The sequence below is a fragment of the Pelmatolapia mariae genome, linkage group LG8 (assembly GCF_036321145.2).
Source record: "Pelmatolapia mariae isolate MD_Pm_ZW linkage group LG8, Pm_UMD_F_2, whole genome shotgun sequence".
Taxonomy (NCBI): domain Eukaryota; kingdom Metazoa; phylum Chordata; class Actinopteri; order Cichliformes; family Cichlidae; genus Pelmatolapia; species Pelmatolapia mariae.
Window position 1 is genome coordinate 19,539,064 of NC_086234.1, and position 17,752 is coordinate 19,556,815.

Here is a 17,752-nt window from a genome sequence, read left to right on the forward strand (position 1 = left end):
CCCCCCCCCCTAGGGGGCGGGCCCCACACTTTGGGAAGGTCTGCTCTAGACAGGGAAATATAGGGCTTAAATACGCCAGGAATGACAAGGGAACAGGAAACACACGGGGAACACAGCTGAAAGAAATTAGACTCAACAAGACAGAAGAAGCAAAACTAAATACACTGAACATGGAATGCAAGACTGTCACACGAGCTTGACACAGAAGTGGAGGAAAGGCAATTTAGGCTAGCTCCTATAATGTTTGTATAGTGTATTTATAAGAGTCTTTTTATAACCTTGTGAACTGTACAGTGCATTTACAGTGATGTGAAAATGAACTCGCATCCTCTTTCACTTCTATGGTTTTACATATCAGGACATATTAAAAAAAATCCTCTGGTCCTCAATATGTCTAGAAATAATTTAAATACAAACTCAGATGAACAACCATAGATTACACGTTGCACTGTGTCCTCATTTATTTAACAAAAGCTAATCAAAAATTGAGAAACAATGTGCGAAAGATTAAGTTGCTCCCCATCAACTTGGGAAAGCCGTTATTCTGCAGTGAGAAAGATTATAAGTTCAAAAATATTAAATATATTCATGAATATATTCATACAGTTGTGGAAGTGGACATCACAGCTAATTCCCCACAAGGCCAGACTGCAATACTAACAAAAACTGCAAAAGTCCCCAAGAGCTGCTACTCACGCTCTATAGGTCTCAGTTATAATGTTAAATGCTAAAGTTTATGACATCACAATTAGACTAATCAAGTGTGACTTTTTTGAAAAGGATTGCCAAGAGAAATTTTCATCTTTTTAAAATATGGCAGCAGAACTTCAATCTAAAAAGTTGCATCTGAACAAATCAATACAATTTCTGTAACCATGTGCTTTGGACAGACAACCAGAGAGATGATGTTTGTCCCCTATCGAACACAGCCCTAACCCCTGTAATGTAAAGTGATGTAATGTGGGGTCTGAGCCACACAGGTTATTTGAACCAGGATCCAATTTGCAGTGATGTGACAACTTTACCAACTGTCAAGCACGGAGGTGGAGGGGTAATGATTTAGGCTTGTTTTGAAGCCGCAGAGAATGGACAACTTGCAGTCAGTGAGTTGACACTTCAAGTTACTGCTGCTTGAGATTCTACAAACTACTGAAAAATAGGGTGTTGGTTTTTTAACACACTGCTTCTGCATTTCTTACTGGTTGTGCTAAATAAAATGGGAACGATGGCAATATGCTATGTCACGTTTTGTTGTTGTTTGTGGTTTGAAAACTTAGAATGTATTGCTGTGATCATAGAGGAAATCTACAGTAGTTCCAGTAATGGTTTTACACACACACACACACACACACACACACACACACACACACACACACACACACACACACACACACACACACACACACACACACACACAAGATATTTGATTTCAATAGAAAGCTAATGCTGACCCTTTACTGTCGTAATTTTTTTTTTTTTTTTAGGTCTTCAGGCTCTCTTAAGTCCATTCTTTACTGTGTCCTTTGCCTCTGCACAACATTCATACTGACATGCAATAGGGCAAGTAAATTACACCGGATGCAGTGCTGCATGCTTATCAGGTATCATATACCGTATAATATGTTATATGTTCAATCACAAATGGATGCAGGATGATACCACTGATTTTAGAGACCCCAAGGCTTTGTGCTTCTTACCGGTTGTGCCGTCAAAATCTATTTTTCCGCTTCATTTTCATGCTGCTCACAGTTAAGCTCAGTGATCAATATTCTGTCTGGGATGGAGTAGAGCATTAGGGGTAACATGAAACCAAGGGTCAGGAATGTTTAAGACCTGCATACTTAGTGTCTGAATCATGCATGAAACAGAGTAGAGCTGACATGGAGAAAACAGATGTTTTGTTTTACAGTGGAGTACAAATCAGGCGTAATAATGTACTTATAGCGAGACATACTCTGTACCATCTGGTATGAAAGGTTAAAACATTAAAATGGCAGCAATGCATAAGGGTAAACTGCCAAATATAAAGATTTGTGACTACCGTGGAAGCTATCACCTCTAAGTTTTATTCTTCAGTATTTTTCCACATTCCTTTACACATAGAGTTAGTTTATAATTAAGAACAGAACATTTAACAATAAATGAATGAAAAATGACAGAAACAGTAAAAATCCTAACATTTAATATCAATCCTATCAGTAAACAGTACCATCCCATTACTAGTTAATGACGAACTAGATACATGACCACATCTACTAACAAAAATAAATTGTACAGAGAAATGCCGTTGGGATTTTCAGCATTTTTATTAACTGGTCTTGGTTTTAATTGATATTTTATGGATTATTAAACACATATGAATTCAATTTAAAGTCCACCTTTAAATGAGAGTGCTACAAAACTGATCCCACAGCCTCAGCTTGGTGCTGTTTGTGCTTTGCCACCTCACTGGAGACAGCAAACTGCTTCCTCTGATGCCAGCCTCAAACACAGATGGAGCAGAACAAAATAATACCAATAGAGGATGTATTAGATGTTAATCATACAAAGCAAAATTCTGAAGTTTTTGCAAAATGGGCCAAATAGAAACAGAAAGAAAAACAGTCTCTAACCTAAGAGTCTAATTTTAAAAGAGGACGTTGATGTTCTGGAGATTTATTCTAATCCTATATGCTTTTTTTTCACAGTATGTCAGCTAGTAGGCAAGGTAGTAGTCCACTACATACAGTGGTTAAAAACTGCATCTAAAATGTCTATGTAGACTTCCCAGAAAGCCAGATGTGGTGTTATTTGCAGATGTTCAGTTCCTTTTTCAATGGATGAATAAACCAATACTACAGAACATTATATATTGTGTTGTATTGGCACATGATTTTTTTTCTAAAATGTGCACATTAAGGACAATAATGAAAAAAAAACAACAACCCAAAACAACCAAAAATCTGTTGGGGCCAGGGGCAGAGACAAGGGGTGGCCATGGGTGGCTATGTTCAACTATATATTAATGGAGAAATTACATCCAGAAACTACTATATCTTCAGCAAACCTGTTTTGCCATAAATGAGAGTATTTCAACAGATGGTTGCAGATCTTTTTTTGTTTTGTTTTTTAAATCAGATAAGGGTTAAAATTAAAAACCAAACAAATATGTTATTATTCTACGTAGTACATGTACCATTTGACTAGGAAGACTAATACATAAGCCTACAGCAGGTTGTTTCTCTCTTGGCCACCCCTATGAAAAATATTGTCTTCGAAACTAATCTGACAATCTCAATAGATATCAATTTCTCCTAAAAAGAAAAGTCAGTGTGATCCTTGTGCGCCTAAAGATGTGTAATTACGAGTGATTAAAATACAAATAAGAGGCATAGAAATGAAATCCATGTCATGTCAGTCCAGTTTCTACAGTTACAATGACTAAGCATCAAAGAACGCCACACCAGGCCTAAAGCCGTCCTCCGACATGTCTGAAGGTGGGCTGGTGACACCATTCTGCCACACAGCGTATAACGACTGCACTCATGCACAAACACATTTTACGTTTACTACTGTCTTCACCTCTACTGTGCAGTCTCTGTGAAATTGTTAATTTATGATAAAATAGTCAGACCTGCTGAAAATTGTCCATCCCCACATTCCCACCAGTTTTTTTAATGCCATTGAATGAAATTCCACATTGCTGATAAACTGTTTCTGCTGGCTTTACGTTATAACTCTCGGTCGCCTTCTCCTCCGTAAAGATAATTATTGGTTCCGGCTGGTTGGACATACTCCTCAGTTTTGTCCCAGTCTGACACCCAGCCTCCTCCTCCCCCAGCCATGCCTCCTCCGTTGGGATCCGATGCCGGGTTCGTGGCTCCGTAGCCCGCTCCACCACTTGTGCGATACAGTTCTTCCGTCTCATTTGCAAGCTCGTCCTCGTCCAGGATCCCGCATTTCTCGTCACTCAGCTGCTCTGGCTCTGCCCAAGGTTGTTTCTCTCCAGATGCAAAAATACCTGCAGCAGACACACAAACTCACTGAGGTAATAAATGACATGAATGTTACAGACCTAGACTTTTACAGTGATAGCTGACAAGTATACAGAGTTTTGCTGAATTTTCATCATTCAGAATTTTTGTAGTTCATCTGGTTAAGCACAAGAAAGGAGACTATGCATACCATAGAACATAACACCTCCATAATGAACGAGTGAGGCAATAAGAAACACGCCCTGCCACTCTTCTCGCGTCTACCAGGAAAACGTGAGAGAGAACCATGAGAAAGTTGATTACACTTACAAGCACACATTATTATCAGTTAGAGTCACAAATTCAGAAACAGTTCTCACCTTATGCTTTGTCATGGCACCGACTATAAGTGGGCAGACCATCCCAGACAAGGTGCCTACGCCATTGGAGATACCCATGAGGATACTAGCATACCGCGGCGCAATGTCCAGGTGGTTGACATTGAAACCTTGTGAGGAACCATTAATATTATTACCATCTTGTGATAAAAACAGAACTATGTAGCTGCTTAAGTTTCAGTCGCCTATCATTTATGATTAAAATCTTTAAAGGAACACTTCATATTTCACCTGAAATGGCGAAACCAGAGAAACCCACAGCCAGGACCAGGAATGTAATGGCAATGCCTTTTGTGTGTGAAAAACCAACTACCAGCAGCAAGGTAGCCTCCATCCCAAACCCTGATGCAGGCAAGCAAAAACAGACATATAAATAGTTTTAACATATAAGAGTGCAAGCGCTTATTTTGTTGCCTTATGTTCACACTTTTTGCTAACCGAATGTGCCTGGAAGTCTTGTCGATTGGTTAGAGATAAGTGCCTTGCAAGCTTCTGCATTTCACTTTGGTGTTTGCTGTTTGGTTTCTCTCTACAATCTAAAAATAGCAGACAGTGGCAGGGCTTCTGTTTTTGGTGAGTCATCATTTGCCTTATGTCGTAAACGACTTCTCACCACAGTTGTGTTACTGTGCTTTTTTTCTCCAGTGTTGCTTGACTCATTTCAAAGTTAGCGCATGCAGAAAACAACATAAAATTCAAATAATTTTATATAAGATTTTGAGTATGTGCCAATTTAACCTCTCAAAATTAAAGGACCATATATACGCTGCTCCATAAACAATTAAGGGAACACTTAGTTATTGCATTGTCAGTCTGTCCAGTTAGGAAGCATAACCTGCAGCCCTTACAGGCTGCACAGATAATGAGAGTCCATGAGCGTGGCATGAGATCTCGATGTCCTTGAATGGGACCTGTGCTCACAGACAGGTGCTGTGTCGATTGACTGGCATTTGCCACTTATTCTTCACAGATATGAGCACGTCCACATTGCCCATGACTTCCCAGGCTGTTTCTGTCCTGTCAGATGTGATTGTTTCATTTATGCAAGTTTTCGTTTTCCCTTCCCTTTAGTTGGTTCTTTCTTACCTCCACAGTTCATTAGCTTCCTGACATTCGTGGTGGTCATGATGTGGTTGGATCGCAAATAGTCAGCAATCTGGCCACCAATGGGCACAATGATGGTCATAACCAGATGAGGAAGAGCAGACAATATCCCCACCTAGATGAGAACAAGAAAAAAACCTTAACAGGTGCAAAACATCCAGTGGAAGTTGGCACAAACAGTGCGATCACTGTTATTGTACGTACATTCTCAGAAACCTGGGTAAGGAAATATTTTACATTTGGACCCAAGACTGTTCACCACTCTGTCGCAGCAACTTCTGTCACTACAGTTATAATCTGCCTGTAGGTAATGACTGGAGCTCAAGCTAACGTGCTTATGAGGCACAGAAAAGTGCATATTTATATAGTTTCTTCCAGACTTTAAGGTGCAGTCTTGGAAGACAAACTACATTCAAATACAAAAACAAATTTAGAAAACTCTTATTTTACACCAAGATTTTAAATAAAATTTTAAGTTCATTAAAGGTCAAAGTTGAGCTTGAACATAAATGTCAGCAGTGTAGATATAGCGTATGAAAGAGCATGGAGAGAGCTGTACAGCACACTTTTTATTTTTTCAAGATAATGCTCTGAGACATCAGAATGATGGCTGACGTCAGGATCTTGTAATAAAAAATTCAAGGTCCAGGATCCTTCCTGCGGAAGGAACATAGAGAGCATTTCCTGTCAACGGGCAGTTGCACTCTGTGAGTTCTCCTGTTGCTTATTTGCAGCAGGGTGGTGCAGACCATTGTAATGGCGCCAGAATGGCTGTAGAAATCCTCCCTAAAGCCATTGTTCTTCTAGTACTCTGGTTTCCTCAGTCAGACATACAGGATATTTAATTAGTGATTCTAAATTGGGTGTATGTGTTAATATGAGACAAAGCTTTGAATGATCAATAACACTAAAATAGAAATGCTTCAGTGTAACAGCCTATAAATTAATTGATATAAAAAAAAAATATGTCCCATAGAATAACACAATTTTCAACCTTTTTTAAAAAAATTAATTTTAGTAAATTAAGGTGAAAAATTGTTGTCAGTGCTTCATGACTTGTCAATATAAGGTGTGCAAACTGCAATGGTACAAATGAGGACATTTAAATTTACCACTGCAGTGGCAAGACACTCAACCAAAGCTGCAGTGATGTCCTTTATTTTCTGATATAACTGCTGAAAGGTTTTTGCTTGTCGACTGCACATGTTACCTTGCTAATTTCAAACCCAAAGACCTCCTCAAAGTAAGCAGGCTGGCTGATGAGGAGCAAGTAGAAAGTCCAGCTTCGGCAGAAGTTGGCTACGATGATGGCATACACTGGCATGGAGGTAAAGAAGGCCCTCCACGGTGTGTTGAATTTCTGTAAGGGAAAAATGTGATGATGATTTTAGTGATTTTGTAAAGAAGTTCTCTGATTTTGTCTCAAACGTATATAGCTCTTTGCTTGAACACGTAACTAATTAATTTCTTAAATGTTTTCCTTTGAAACAAACGAGCATCACAAAAGACAACAGAGCAGGGTGTGTGGAACTAAGTTTTGCTTGAATGCGGATACAGAAATGCGTGCTGATAAAGAGTTTCTAAATCTGTCACTGTGACAGATAAACAATTGAGCTTCTGACTCAGTGTTTGCTTGTTTATCATCTCCGCTCTCTCAGTTTGAATCAGCATATAAACTCATCTATTTTTAAGAGGGTTTTTTTAAAACGTGGTTTCATAGCTCGCCTGTAAACTAGTGAAATGCCCTTGAATGAAGTGCAGTGTTTTAATTGAGAGATCTTGAGAAATCTGTTACATGCACTGACCGTTACTGTAAATTGGGCTGACTCGCCAATGCTTTCCTCAATGTATTTCCTCTCCTCCTCGGTGATGGTGGGGTGAGCTGCCGGACTTTCATACGAGACCAGTATCCAAAAGCAATACCACATAACACCAAAACTTCCTGGGGAAGGAGCAGGCAGATTGGAGAAACAAGATTATTTTTTTCCACACTAAATCATTTGTTATTACACTGCTGTGCAAACAAGGACCCCTCATTTCCTTATATTCTTCTTCCAAGTAGCCAGACTTTGCTGTAACTTTTTAAAGTTGTCTTGAGCAATAGTTCTTTAGCCTTCATGAGTTTTTCTTTGGACGCTGGTTATTTTTTCAGGCCAGTTCTTGTACCCATGCCTAACTATGTTCAGAAGAATGTGTTTATTTGTTAAGCCACGTGACACTGAGCTGCGAATCATTCCAGAATAAAAAATGCATCCGACTCGAGGGATGAACCAGTGTTGTGTCTACACATTGCTAGTACAAATAGTTTGCTCCATTTCTATACAAAAAAATACTTTTTTTCCACCAACCAAGTGATTTGCAAAGACCTGTCTGCTGAATCTTTAAGCATAAAATACTTGAGATGTGCTGAGCATATCTCAGCATACTGTGCAGTGCTTCCTTTAAAAGTTTTGCCAAAACTGGACAATTGCAGGTCAAAAGAGGAAGCGGCACATCTAAAAAAAACTATCTGCAAATGAAGTGGACCAGAACGGCAGCACGCACGGGGTGTGCGAGAACACAACAGCGGGGAGCGCGAGCACACACGGGAGTCAAGGGAGCAACGGGGATTAATTGTGTTTACAGCTTTCACTGTAAATAAAGTGCACTGTTTGCATCGCAGTCTTGCGTTTGGGTCCTCATTCCCCATATCCCCACGGTCTGCCTTCCAGACCGTGACATATATATCATTACTCCTCCTTAGTATGTGCTTTATAAATACAGATATGTTTATCTGTCTGTTACTGTTACATCATGTACAACTATCACTGGTATTACATCACTTCTACTAATAATCATACTAACATTCATAATAATATATCTGTTTTTATGAATGTCAAACTACTGAGGAGTAATGCTGCATAAATAATGAATTAAACACTTGCTAATACCTTAATAATGCCTAACACTGTGACTTTATTATAAAGTACTCCCAAGAAATACATCCATCTATTGTTCACTGAAGCTTCAACAGAGCTCGTCTCAGTGGGAGGGTGGCTGTCAAGAAGACATTTTTATGGAAGGGAAACAGGGAAAACACACAGTCATGGATTGGCCTCCCCAAGTTTACCTCAGCATTAATTAGGAATGTAGGGTCTCCAGAGAACAAAACAAAAGGCAACCAACATCCAAAGAAGAGCTTTGAATGTCCTTCAAAGAGTTCAGATTTTGTGCGTCAAAGAATCAAGGTAGTCAAATATTGACTTTCAACTTTGTTACAATTGTACTGAACTATTGAACTAGAACTGTTTTTGCCGCATATGCTGTTTTAATAAATTGCTGCGCTGTCGAAAAATAAAAAGAACTAAGGCATTGCTCAAGATTCTTTCCACAGTACTGTGTCCGAACACATAACAGTTTTGACATGACATGTGGTGTAATTTCTTTTTTACCATGAGACTACATCCTTCTGGTATTTATGGCACTGGTCTGTTGTGGTTTTCCTTTTCTCACAGTTTCATTATGAGTGAGGCTCTACTGTGTGCGTTCAGTGTCTTCGCAAGCATCCGCATTTTCATGTATCAACAGTTATAGCTGCATTTATTACTCCACATTAAAACTCTGTTGTCAGCTTCAACGTGCAAACAGTTAGCTAGTCAAAAATGCATATTCATTCCAAACTGAAGGGTTTGAAATAAGGCCCAGGGTAAAGGTGTCTTACCATACACATAGAAGACAGATGACCATCCTGAGTACTGGACTAGGATTCCAGCTAATGGCATGGCAATCACAGCACCAGCATAAGAACCTAAAACAGCAAAATACTGATTTTATTTTGATATCGTTTATATATATTTGTTGTTATTTGTCTTAATCTATCACCCATACTGCTCTTCATTTGCTTCGTCTATAAAATGCAGTGAATTTCTCAGTGTAACATTATAACTCAGATTGCCAAAACTTAAAAAAATATCTTTTTTTATATGAAAAAAAATTTCTAACCCAAAACAACATAGGATTTTAGTCATATATGTCAAAAAAGCAGCAACTCCTGCTAATTCATTTGTAATCATTAGTTTTACCTCTAATTACTCAACAGTTCTTCTGTTTTACTGCTGTTATGAACACCTATTGTTTGCAGGCAGAGCAGCTGAGGGTCACTGATTACAGACTCACCACAAAAGGCTGTTGTTGCCAGGCGACTTCTTTCAAGAGGTGGTGCCCATTTGGCCCAAATACCATGACATGCTGGGTATGAAACTCCCTGTGGGAATAGGGGTAGAATGTAGGAATTTGCATCATTATAAATAATCTCAACTGCATTATGTAAACAGAAGCACATTTCAGTTCCAGGGGAGTACTTCAGGGGAGAGAGAAGCACCTCCACAAGTCCTTGAAAGATCCTGACAATGATAACGCAGCCAAAGTGCATACGAGCTGCTGTAGGAATGAGCATATTCAGGAAAGATGTTGCCACTATAGCAAAGCCAAACACCCTGAAAAAGAAACAAAACACGAAGAAGAAATTACCCCGTTGAATATGCTGTGCGACAAAAGCTGATTATTCCTTGCATGGTGCAGGAGGTTAACAGACCTGTTTGCTGCAAACTTTTGACAAATGAACCCTCCTGGGATTTGAGTTACAATGTATCCCCAGAAGAATGAACCGTGGATCATTCCCACCGTTTCAGGATCCCAGTCAAACTGTGCTTTCTGTTAGGACACACAGTAAGACACATCATTTAAAATCATAACTGGATATGTGCAGATGAGTTATTCTTTCACTTCTCAAAAGCAAGACTGTATTTAACATCATCTAAAAGTGGACATTAGATAATTAACAGTAAACAAGAACCATAAAAAAACAGATGCTGACCACTACTGACATCTGCTGACCAGCCACAAGTATTCCACCAGATCTCTGAACTATATCAAATATTGACTGGCTGGGCCCACGTCCTCATTTTAGGTTTGACAACGTTTTAGTAGGTAAAGGTGAATGCTTGGACATGAATTGAGCTGCGGTTTGGGGAAGGCCTCAAAGGGAACTGCCGACGGCTCCCAGGCCTGGCAGATCCCCGTGTACTAAAGAGAATTGAAGAAGTTAAAGAACTGAAAAGGGGAGGGAGGGTGAGGCACGTACACGAGAGGGAATAGCTTGTAGAACTGGGGGATGAGAACCGGAAGCAGCGTGTTTGGAGGCGTGGTCCGATACTTAATATCTAATTATATCAAACAGCTGGATTTAAAAGAAACTTTTTTCATAGCCAGTGTTTTCTGACTTTGTTTGATTTGGTGGGTTTGTTTCAGGATGCCTGCGTTGTTCAGTCCTGGTTTAGCTCTTCCCTTTATAACTAGTTAAAATTCTTAACTATCTTAAAACAACATAAACATAAACAGTCATATTGCACAATATGTAATTTGGCTGTGTCACTTCAGGGGAAAATTTAACATTAACTCAGACTCATCTGCTGTCTCTCACCACTATAACCTCCTTGTTGTCTTTGAAGACGGTGTGGCTGTTGACCATGCTGACGATAGCCACTCCCAAGTTACACCGGATACCGAAGGAGATGCAGAAACCAATGCCAGAGAGGATTGCGATGATGTAGCGCCTGGGCAGACCGAAGCACGTGCAGTCCACCACAGGCATCTCCTTCTCCTCCACCAGCTCTGGCCGGCCCTCTGCCGACAGCTCGATGGTCTCGCCATTTTCCTGTTTCTTCTCGATAGCTCTGTGAGGAAAAGTGGGTAGATTAAAAGTGTCAGGTCACTTTATTGTTCCTGTATCACAAATCTGACAAGTTATCTTTGAAGAGGGGGTAGATAAACTGTATTCTTTAATAAAGACAAAAATACTTGTATTTCTTATCTCTTAAGCATAACTTGCTAAAGAAATAACCTTGAAAATACACAATGAAACACTCTTGTATGCAAATGAGTCATTTCAAAAAGCTTTCTACTAGCAGATAGTATTGTTTACTGATTTATTTAAGCTAAACAATGATTCATAAGTGACAGGAAATAACTCGAGGTTCAACAGTTACTAAGTCCTGAAAGCCTAATGCATGTCATTGATTCAACTTCAGAGGAATCAGTAAGTGGGCCTGAGGTTTTCCAATCTCCTGCTGCCACAGTGAAAACAGATCCTCTTCTGAAAAGCTTGTTGACTGACAACTTGGCCTGATGAAAGTGAGTGGGTTTAGATGTTCAGACAGTCCTCCTGGGTGTCTGTTTGACTGCTAAGTCAAGCATCTTAAAAAAAAAAGAAAAAAAAAAGAATCACAGTCAGCACAAATGTCCATTAGCATCCCACTGCTGGGACCTGCTGTTAACACTTTAACTTATCACATTAAGTTAATACAATCAGGATTTTTGCGCTGCACCCTCACAGAAACCGCCAGCAAAAAAGAAAAGCCTAAAGCGAGCTGCTCTTCTGCCTCACTGCAAAACCCTTAGAAACCACGAGGTCTGCCAGCCTCCGACAAGCATCAAATATGCATCTAAATGTAGCAGTCATCTATTAAACATGACATGTGAAAAGCTGAGTTGTAAGATAAGACCGCTGCAGGTCCAGCTATGATCACAGAGATGCACAGAGTATGGCTATACTTCGTCAAAGCACATCCACAAACTCAAACCTGCAGCTTTTAGCCAAAAATCAACTGTGCAAATGTAGAGCAGAGATCATGGGAATATTTTGTTTGACAACTTGTATTGAACGAAAGGAGATTAAATGAACCAGATTAGCATTCATAACCGACTCTTCCTGATTTTTAATTGCCCACAATTTTGACAGGCTAGGAAAAGCCTAGAGCAGGTAATGATACTGTAAATCACATTCATTGTATGATTACATGGAATGCGGCAAACACTTCAGTGAAACAGTGACAAAAATAAAAAAGCAATCATGGAGGCTATAATCAATAAAAGTATCAATAAAATCTAAATTATATTGGATGTATAACTATATCCAGTTTTATCCTCTTAGGGTCAGTGCATTTAAAAGCCACAATAGTTTCTATTTATTGTTTCATGTTTCAGAGGTGGACAAGTAAGAAGTGACAGATCAGTTTTTAGCTCATCCAGCTAGCGTTAGTCAGATCACACTTGTTATTAATCTCTGGCTCTCTTCCACAGCAAGTCCTTCATCCTGTCTTCTTCCTCTGCCCCCAACCAATCACAGCAGATGCCCCCCCCCCCCCTGTTAAAATGGAGTTTTTCCTTCCCATTGTCGCCAAAGTGCTTGCTCATAGGGGGTCATATGATTGTTGGGTTTTTTTCTCTGAATGTTTTATTGTAGGATCTACCTTACAATATAAAGTGCCTTGAGGCAACTGTTGTTGTGATTTGGTGCTATATAAATAAAATTGATTTGAATTGAAAATGTAAGAATATGATTTTAGTGAAACTTAAAAAACTTTGATCACCTAATCATGGTCAAGGTTAGTGTCAAGGTCACATTTGCCATTTTACAGGCAGTATCTTATAAATTGTGAAACATCATGAGCTGGATGAATTACTACATCACTGCCCTTTAGGTTTTATATATACATGTGAGCAGCTTCTATTGACCTGGATCAGCCATGCAATTTGAAAACCTCATCCACTGTTGTATACGTCGCTGTGGTAAATATGATCACAGTGAACCTCTGATGCATCACCATACTCTTCCTAACCAAACAGACATTGTGATCATTTTAATTATTAAGGAGACTGGAGGATGGTGTGAGACATTCAAGACCAAACACAAACAAAGCTGATAAAATTATCCAAATCAAAATATGCACACAAAATAACCTTTCACACGCTGAATCTAGTACAAAAAACCCTAGTCCTGATGGCGCATTTAAGTGATTCTTATGATTCTGATGCTGTAATATTTTTTTCCTAGATTTGAGTGTATTTTTATCTAAGGTCACTGAAGGTTGAGAAACAAAGGAAATCGCAGAAGTGACTAGGACATATGACAAAACACCTCAGGTCAAAACACTTCCTAGATCTCTTTTTTTGTTGTGAGTAAATCTGTGTGTCATACTTGTGATATTCAACAACATTTAGGGCTTGTTCATCTAGTGGCAAAAGCTTTTATATGTACATCTGTTGTGTAGGCCCTGGAGTTAAGGCAGTTGTTTACATCACGCTATGTAATATATTTCCTGCAGACTTTAAAATGACATGGTTATTACCAGAGAACTGCTGTGAGGTCATTTGTGTTCCTGCCAACAAATCTGTCCAGAACATTCATACAAAATACCAACAAGATTGAAAACAGCTATGCCGTTATAAAACATGCTCTGTTGGTAACTGTAAGCAGGGGTTTCAACAATCTTCAACACCGATCAACTATTAATGATTTTCGTTGTTAAATTATTAATATCTCTGGCTCTCTTGGACTATTTTTGTCTGGGCTGGCCTCTCTCGTCTTTCTTCCTGTCTCCTTTTCATCTTTAACCCTGCTCCTTACCGGCATCTCCTCTGACTCACACATATTCTCACACATAATTCACAGCAGTCCTTCCTTATTTTACACCAGTTTATTTCCCTAGTGTCCATATATGTAGTTTTTTTCCCCACTGGCTGTACACTTGTAGTGCTTTCGGTCTCACTTTACAGTAAAGCCCTCAATTAATAATTTTATTAATCAAATAATAATTTCTCAACATTTACCATGTAATTGTTGTCATTTTTAAGCATCTCAAAACACAACTGACATTTTAAAAGGAAAGTTATAATTAACACTGAGCATTTTTATGCAATTAATGTATTTTGGGTATTTTAGAAGAAACAGCCAATGATGTTTCTTCTTCTTACATTGCAATTACACATTATTGTTAAGGGCATAAGCCGTATTATAGAATATCATAAACACCCCTTCTTTCATTCTAATTACACATTATTTTGGTGTGCAAGCTGTAATATGCTTCAGAGTTGTCCCATCTGAATAAGGGGGCACACCAAGTCATTTCTTTAGAAGGTATGTCCACCAGAAAACACAATAAATGAAGTATAATGCAACAAAATGTGGACATTCTGAAAAGCCAAAACTGCTAACAACAGTATGTAAAGAATGAAAACGTTTTTTATTATCTTAAAGTTATGTATTATATTAGAAACAGTCACATTATAAATTGTGCCTCCTAAATTAATCTAAAGGTGTTCAACACTTCAAAATGCAGTTCTCGTTTCCTTTAAAACCTCCTTGCTCTGCTGCACTGACATTTTAGACTCATTTGGAATCAGTTAGTATTTTTGATACTGAATATTACACCCTAGACTAATTATGGTGAAAGCATTTTGACAAGTTATGCTATAGGTCAAGGACTTTATTATAAGGGCCACTATATTTTACATTTTATACTGTATCAGTTGCAGTGACTTTTCATGACTGACCCTGGGTTAAGGAAAATCCGTCGTAATCCCTAAAAGCTCCCTGACCTTCTCTCCCTTTTCTCCCGTTACACCTTGTGGAAAAGCCTCGATTGAATCATTCCTGTGAAACAATTGAAACAATTGAATCAATCCCAAACAAGTAAAAGTTCTGAATGTTGGAGTATAGCATAGTTGAATTCCATATTTCCTAGATCAGTGCAGCTGGTTCTGTCAGCGGGTTAATCTCTTAATTCATACATCAAGGACAAATATAGGGCAGACCGCCAGCTCGGACATCTTTGAATAATTGATTAAATAAGAGAAAGTTGATGGTCTGAAAATGCTCCATGGCATTAATACAAACCTAGTGAACTAAGTCCCCTAATATAAAATGTTAAAAAAAAAATCCCCTATCCGCTCATGTGGTAGTTATAACAGACGAAGGAAAAAAGTATTAGAGAGTTAATCATAAAATACTCGCGAGGAACGAGTTTTCCAGCTAAATGTTTTGAGGATAAAACCTGAGATAAATAAGAGATTCAGGGTGTCTTTGAGTCAAATTCCTGCTTAACCTGAAAATAAAGACAAGTACCAGCTGTCTACTATGATCACTGACTGAAATCACAGACGATCGCGTGACTGCTAATTTGCTCTAATCAACTTTGAAAAGAAGAAGATGACGCTTGAGAAGTAAACATCAGGCGGAGAGTTGTATAATAAAACAGGCTAAAGGTTTAGTCATTTACGATAATTAAATAAAGAGTCATTTTCGAATGTGCGGATTTCGCGTGCGGAGAGTAGGAGCGGTCAAGCAGGCCGGTGAGCCTTTTACGCAAAGCAGCCATGTACCGACGGGAGCACGTGAGAGCAGTGCGCTCCAGTGAGATGACCTGCGCTCTCTGCCGCAGGTCGAGTGTCCTAATCCCGGCTATGAAGGGGGGTGCGCGGGGGAGGGACAAGATGACAAGCTATCTGGCTACTTATAAGGGGAGAGAGGAAGAGAGACGTGGCCAAGGTGTACGCCCTGCAGGGATTTACGTGGGCCGACAGCTTGGACAGGGAGATGCTATTTCTGGAGGGGATTTAAGTGTTTAGACGCTGCATCAAATCCCAAGAGAAAGAAAGGGGAGTCCACCTATGAGTTTCTTGCTATCGGATAACTGCCCAGGTTCTTACACACTATTTCTCAGGAGTGCCCAATGAAGGTTTTTGCTTTGCTTTATTTTGTTTTTTGCCACTGAGTGTCAACGGAATTGGTTGCACTGTCGCTATAAACCTATAAAAGTGTCCCAATAAGTCATTAAAATGATACTGAGTTCTTAAATGTCTGTTTTTCTGTTATTATAACCGATATATAACACGTTCTTATGATAAAATAGCTGTTTTTTGAAAGAGGTTACTGTCTACCAGTGAGATGTGAGATGACCGGCTTCTTAGGCCTGCTTTACGCCAAACACACAGTTCCTCTTTGGAAGAATAATTAGAGCAGATTATCAACATTGTCTAATCTCTAAAAATGGTAGAAAGTGAAACACGGAGTTTTATTAATCTTTCAGAAAATTCCTGATGGACACCCCCTCCCCTCACTCTCTCTCTCTCTCTCTCTCTCACACACACACACACACACACACACACACACACACACACACACACACACACACACACACACACACACACACACACACACACACAGTGTCACAGTGTCTCTGTAATGTGACAATGTAACAGCACGGCAGAAAAGCTTGGGAGAAATGGATCCAAATATCGATCCAGCGCGTCATCTTACACTGAGAGAACATTTTGAGCCTGAAATGTAACTTCATTCTGTTTTTTTGCTCTTCGGGAACAAAGAATGATACACACTGCTTATAAAAGAGAGTTTGAACATTAATTTGGGTTTCTTTTTTAATCTCTTATCAGCTACTGTAAATCGCCAATGCCACCTACAGCGAGTTATTGTGTACACATTTCTTATATGAAAGATTTATAAGCGGACACATATTTCCATATTATTGATTCAGGCCTCTGGACATTATATTTCTTTAAATCTTCTCAATAGAAACACTGATAGACTAACAGGCCATGTTTCAGCATCAGTAAGAATGAACTTCCCCTTAGGTCCTCAGCTTAACCGCTAAACACAAAGCTCCTTTTTAACATTAAAGGTCATCCAGCAGATGTTTCTGCTCTGTTTCTGTTCCCTGTGGAGGAGATTTTACATACCCGTATATTTTCCCAAGAGTTTTGGCTGCCACGGCCTTAAACCTGTCCGGCCGGACCTCCATCCTCACGTCTCCAGGACCGGACCAATGTGCAGTCTTTGCGCGCTCCCGACTGAGCGCACAGCCTTTCTCCTCTGCTTCCCGGCTTCTTGCTTCTTACTCACATTAAAAGAACCGATTTGGTTGGGTCACCAGCTTTCTTAACTCACGCTTTCATGTGAAACGAGACTCGTAATCAGCGACAGACTGTCCAGAGATTTGACTGAGCCTGCTTCAAGTCCCTTTATATAAAACCAGTCGAATATGCATGTTCAGCCCCACTTTTCCGGATACCCTGTCCAAACAAACTTCGTCACACTGTTTGGTGTCCGTAAAGGTTCACAGAGAGTCGTAGGCAACTTTCGATAAGATTCATATCCAAACGTTGTCTCTGGCCATGGTCCTGAAACAGATTACTGCTGCCGCTAATCTCTCCAAGTGTGTAGTGAGTGGAAGGTATACGGCACTTCCTTCCTCGTTTTAAGCACCGACTATCCAAGCCGCGGCTATTCTTGGACTGCACAAGCCTTGAATGGGGAGTTAGTGTAAACACTGTCCCACCAAGAATATTAATAGAGTTTCTGGGTATTTGTAAGAAGGTACGCAGACTCACTTCGGGACAGTGGTTGTGGATTATTGCAGGGTTTTTTCGCGTTTATGACCAGAAATAAATTTTAGAAGGACT

At 39.5% G+C, this 17,752-nt stretch overlaps 1 protein-coding gene across 1 annotated transcript; it reads right to left on the reverse strand.

Moving 5' to 3' along the window:
- Positions 1-436: 436 nt before the first annotated feature.
- On the reverse strand, positions 437-17,526 carry LOC134632688 (vesicular glutamate transporter 1-like). The gene is made up of 13 exons (XM_063481422.1): positions 17,030-17,526; positions 10,917-11,169; positions 10,029-10,147; positions 9,816-9,930; positions 9,611-9,698; positions 9,156-9,242; positions 7,261-7,397; positions 6,666-6,815; positions 5,438-5,570; positions 4,583-4,693; positions 4,334-4,461; positions 4,165-4,234; positions 437-4,000 (listed from the first exon to the last, which is right to left on the reverse strand). Exons 1-13 carry the CDS (start codon positions 17,089-17,091, stop codon positions 3,711-3,713), a joined length of 1,743 nt encoding a protein of 580 aa, XP_063337492.1. The 5' UTR covers positions 17,092-17,526; the 3' UTR covers positions 437-3,710.
- Between the last annotated feature and the right edge of the window lie 226 nt (positions 17,527-17,752).

Bases quoted from the DNA above. Each gene is read 5' to 3' on its own strand.
- LOC134632688 (XM_063481422.1), bottom strand. From the start codon at position 17,091: ATGGAGGTCCGGCCGGACAGGTTTAAGGCCGTGGCAGCCAAAACTCTT. The intron at 11,170-17,029 runs GTATGTAAAATC...TTTTCCTCACAG, and splicing joins ACTCTTGGGAAAATATACGG to AGCTATCGAGAAGAAACAGG. The intron at 9,699-9,815 runs GTGCTTCTCTCT...CTATTCCCACAG, and splicing joins TCTTTCAAGGACTTGTGGAG to GGAGTTTCATACCCAGCATG.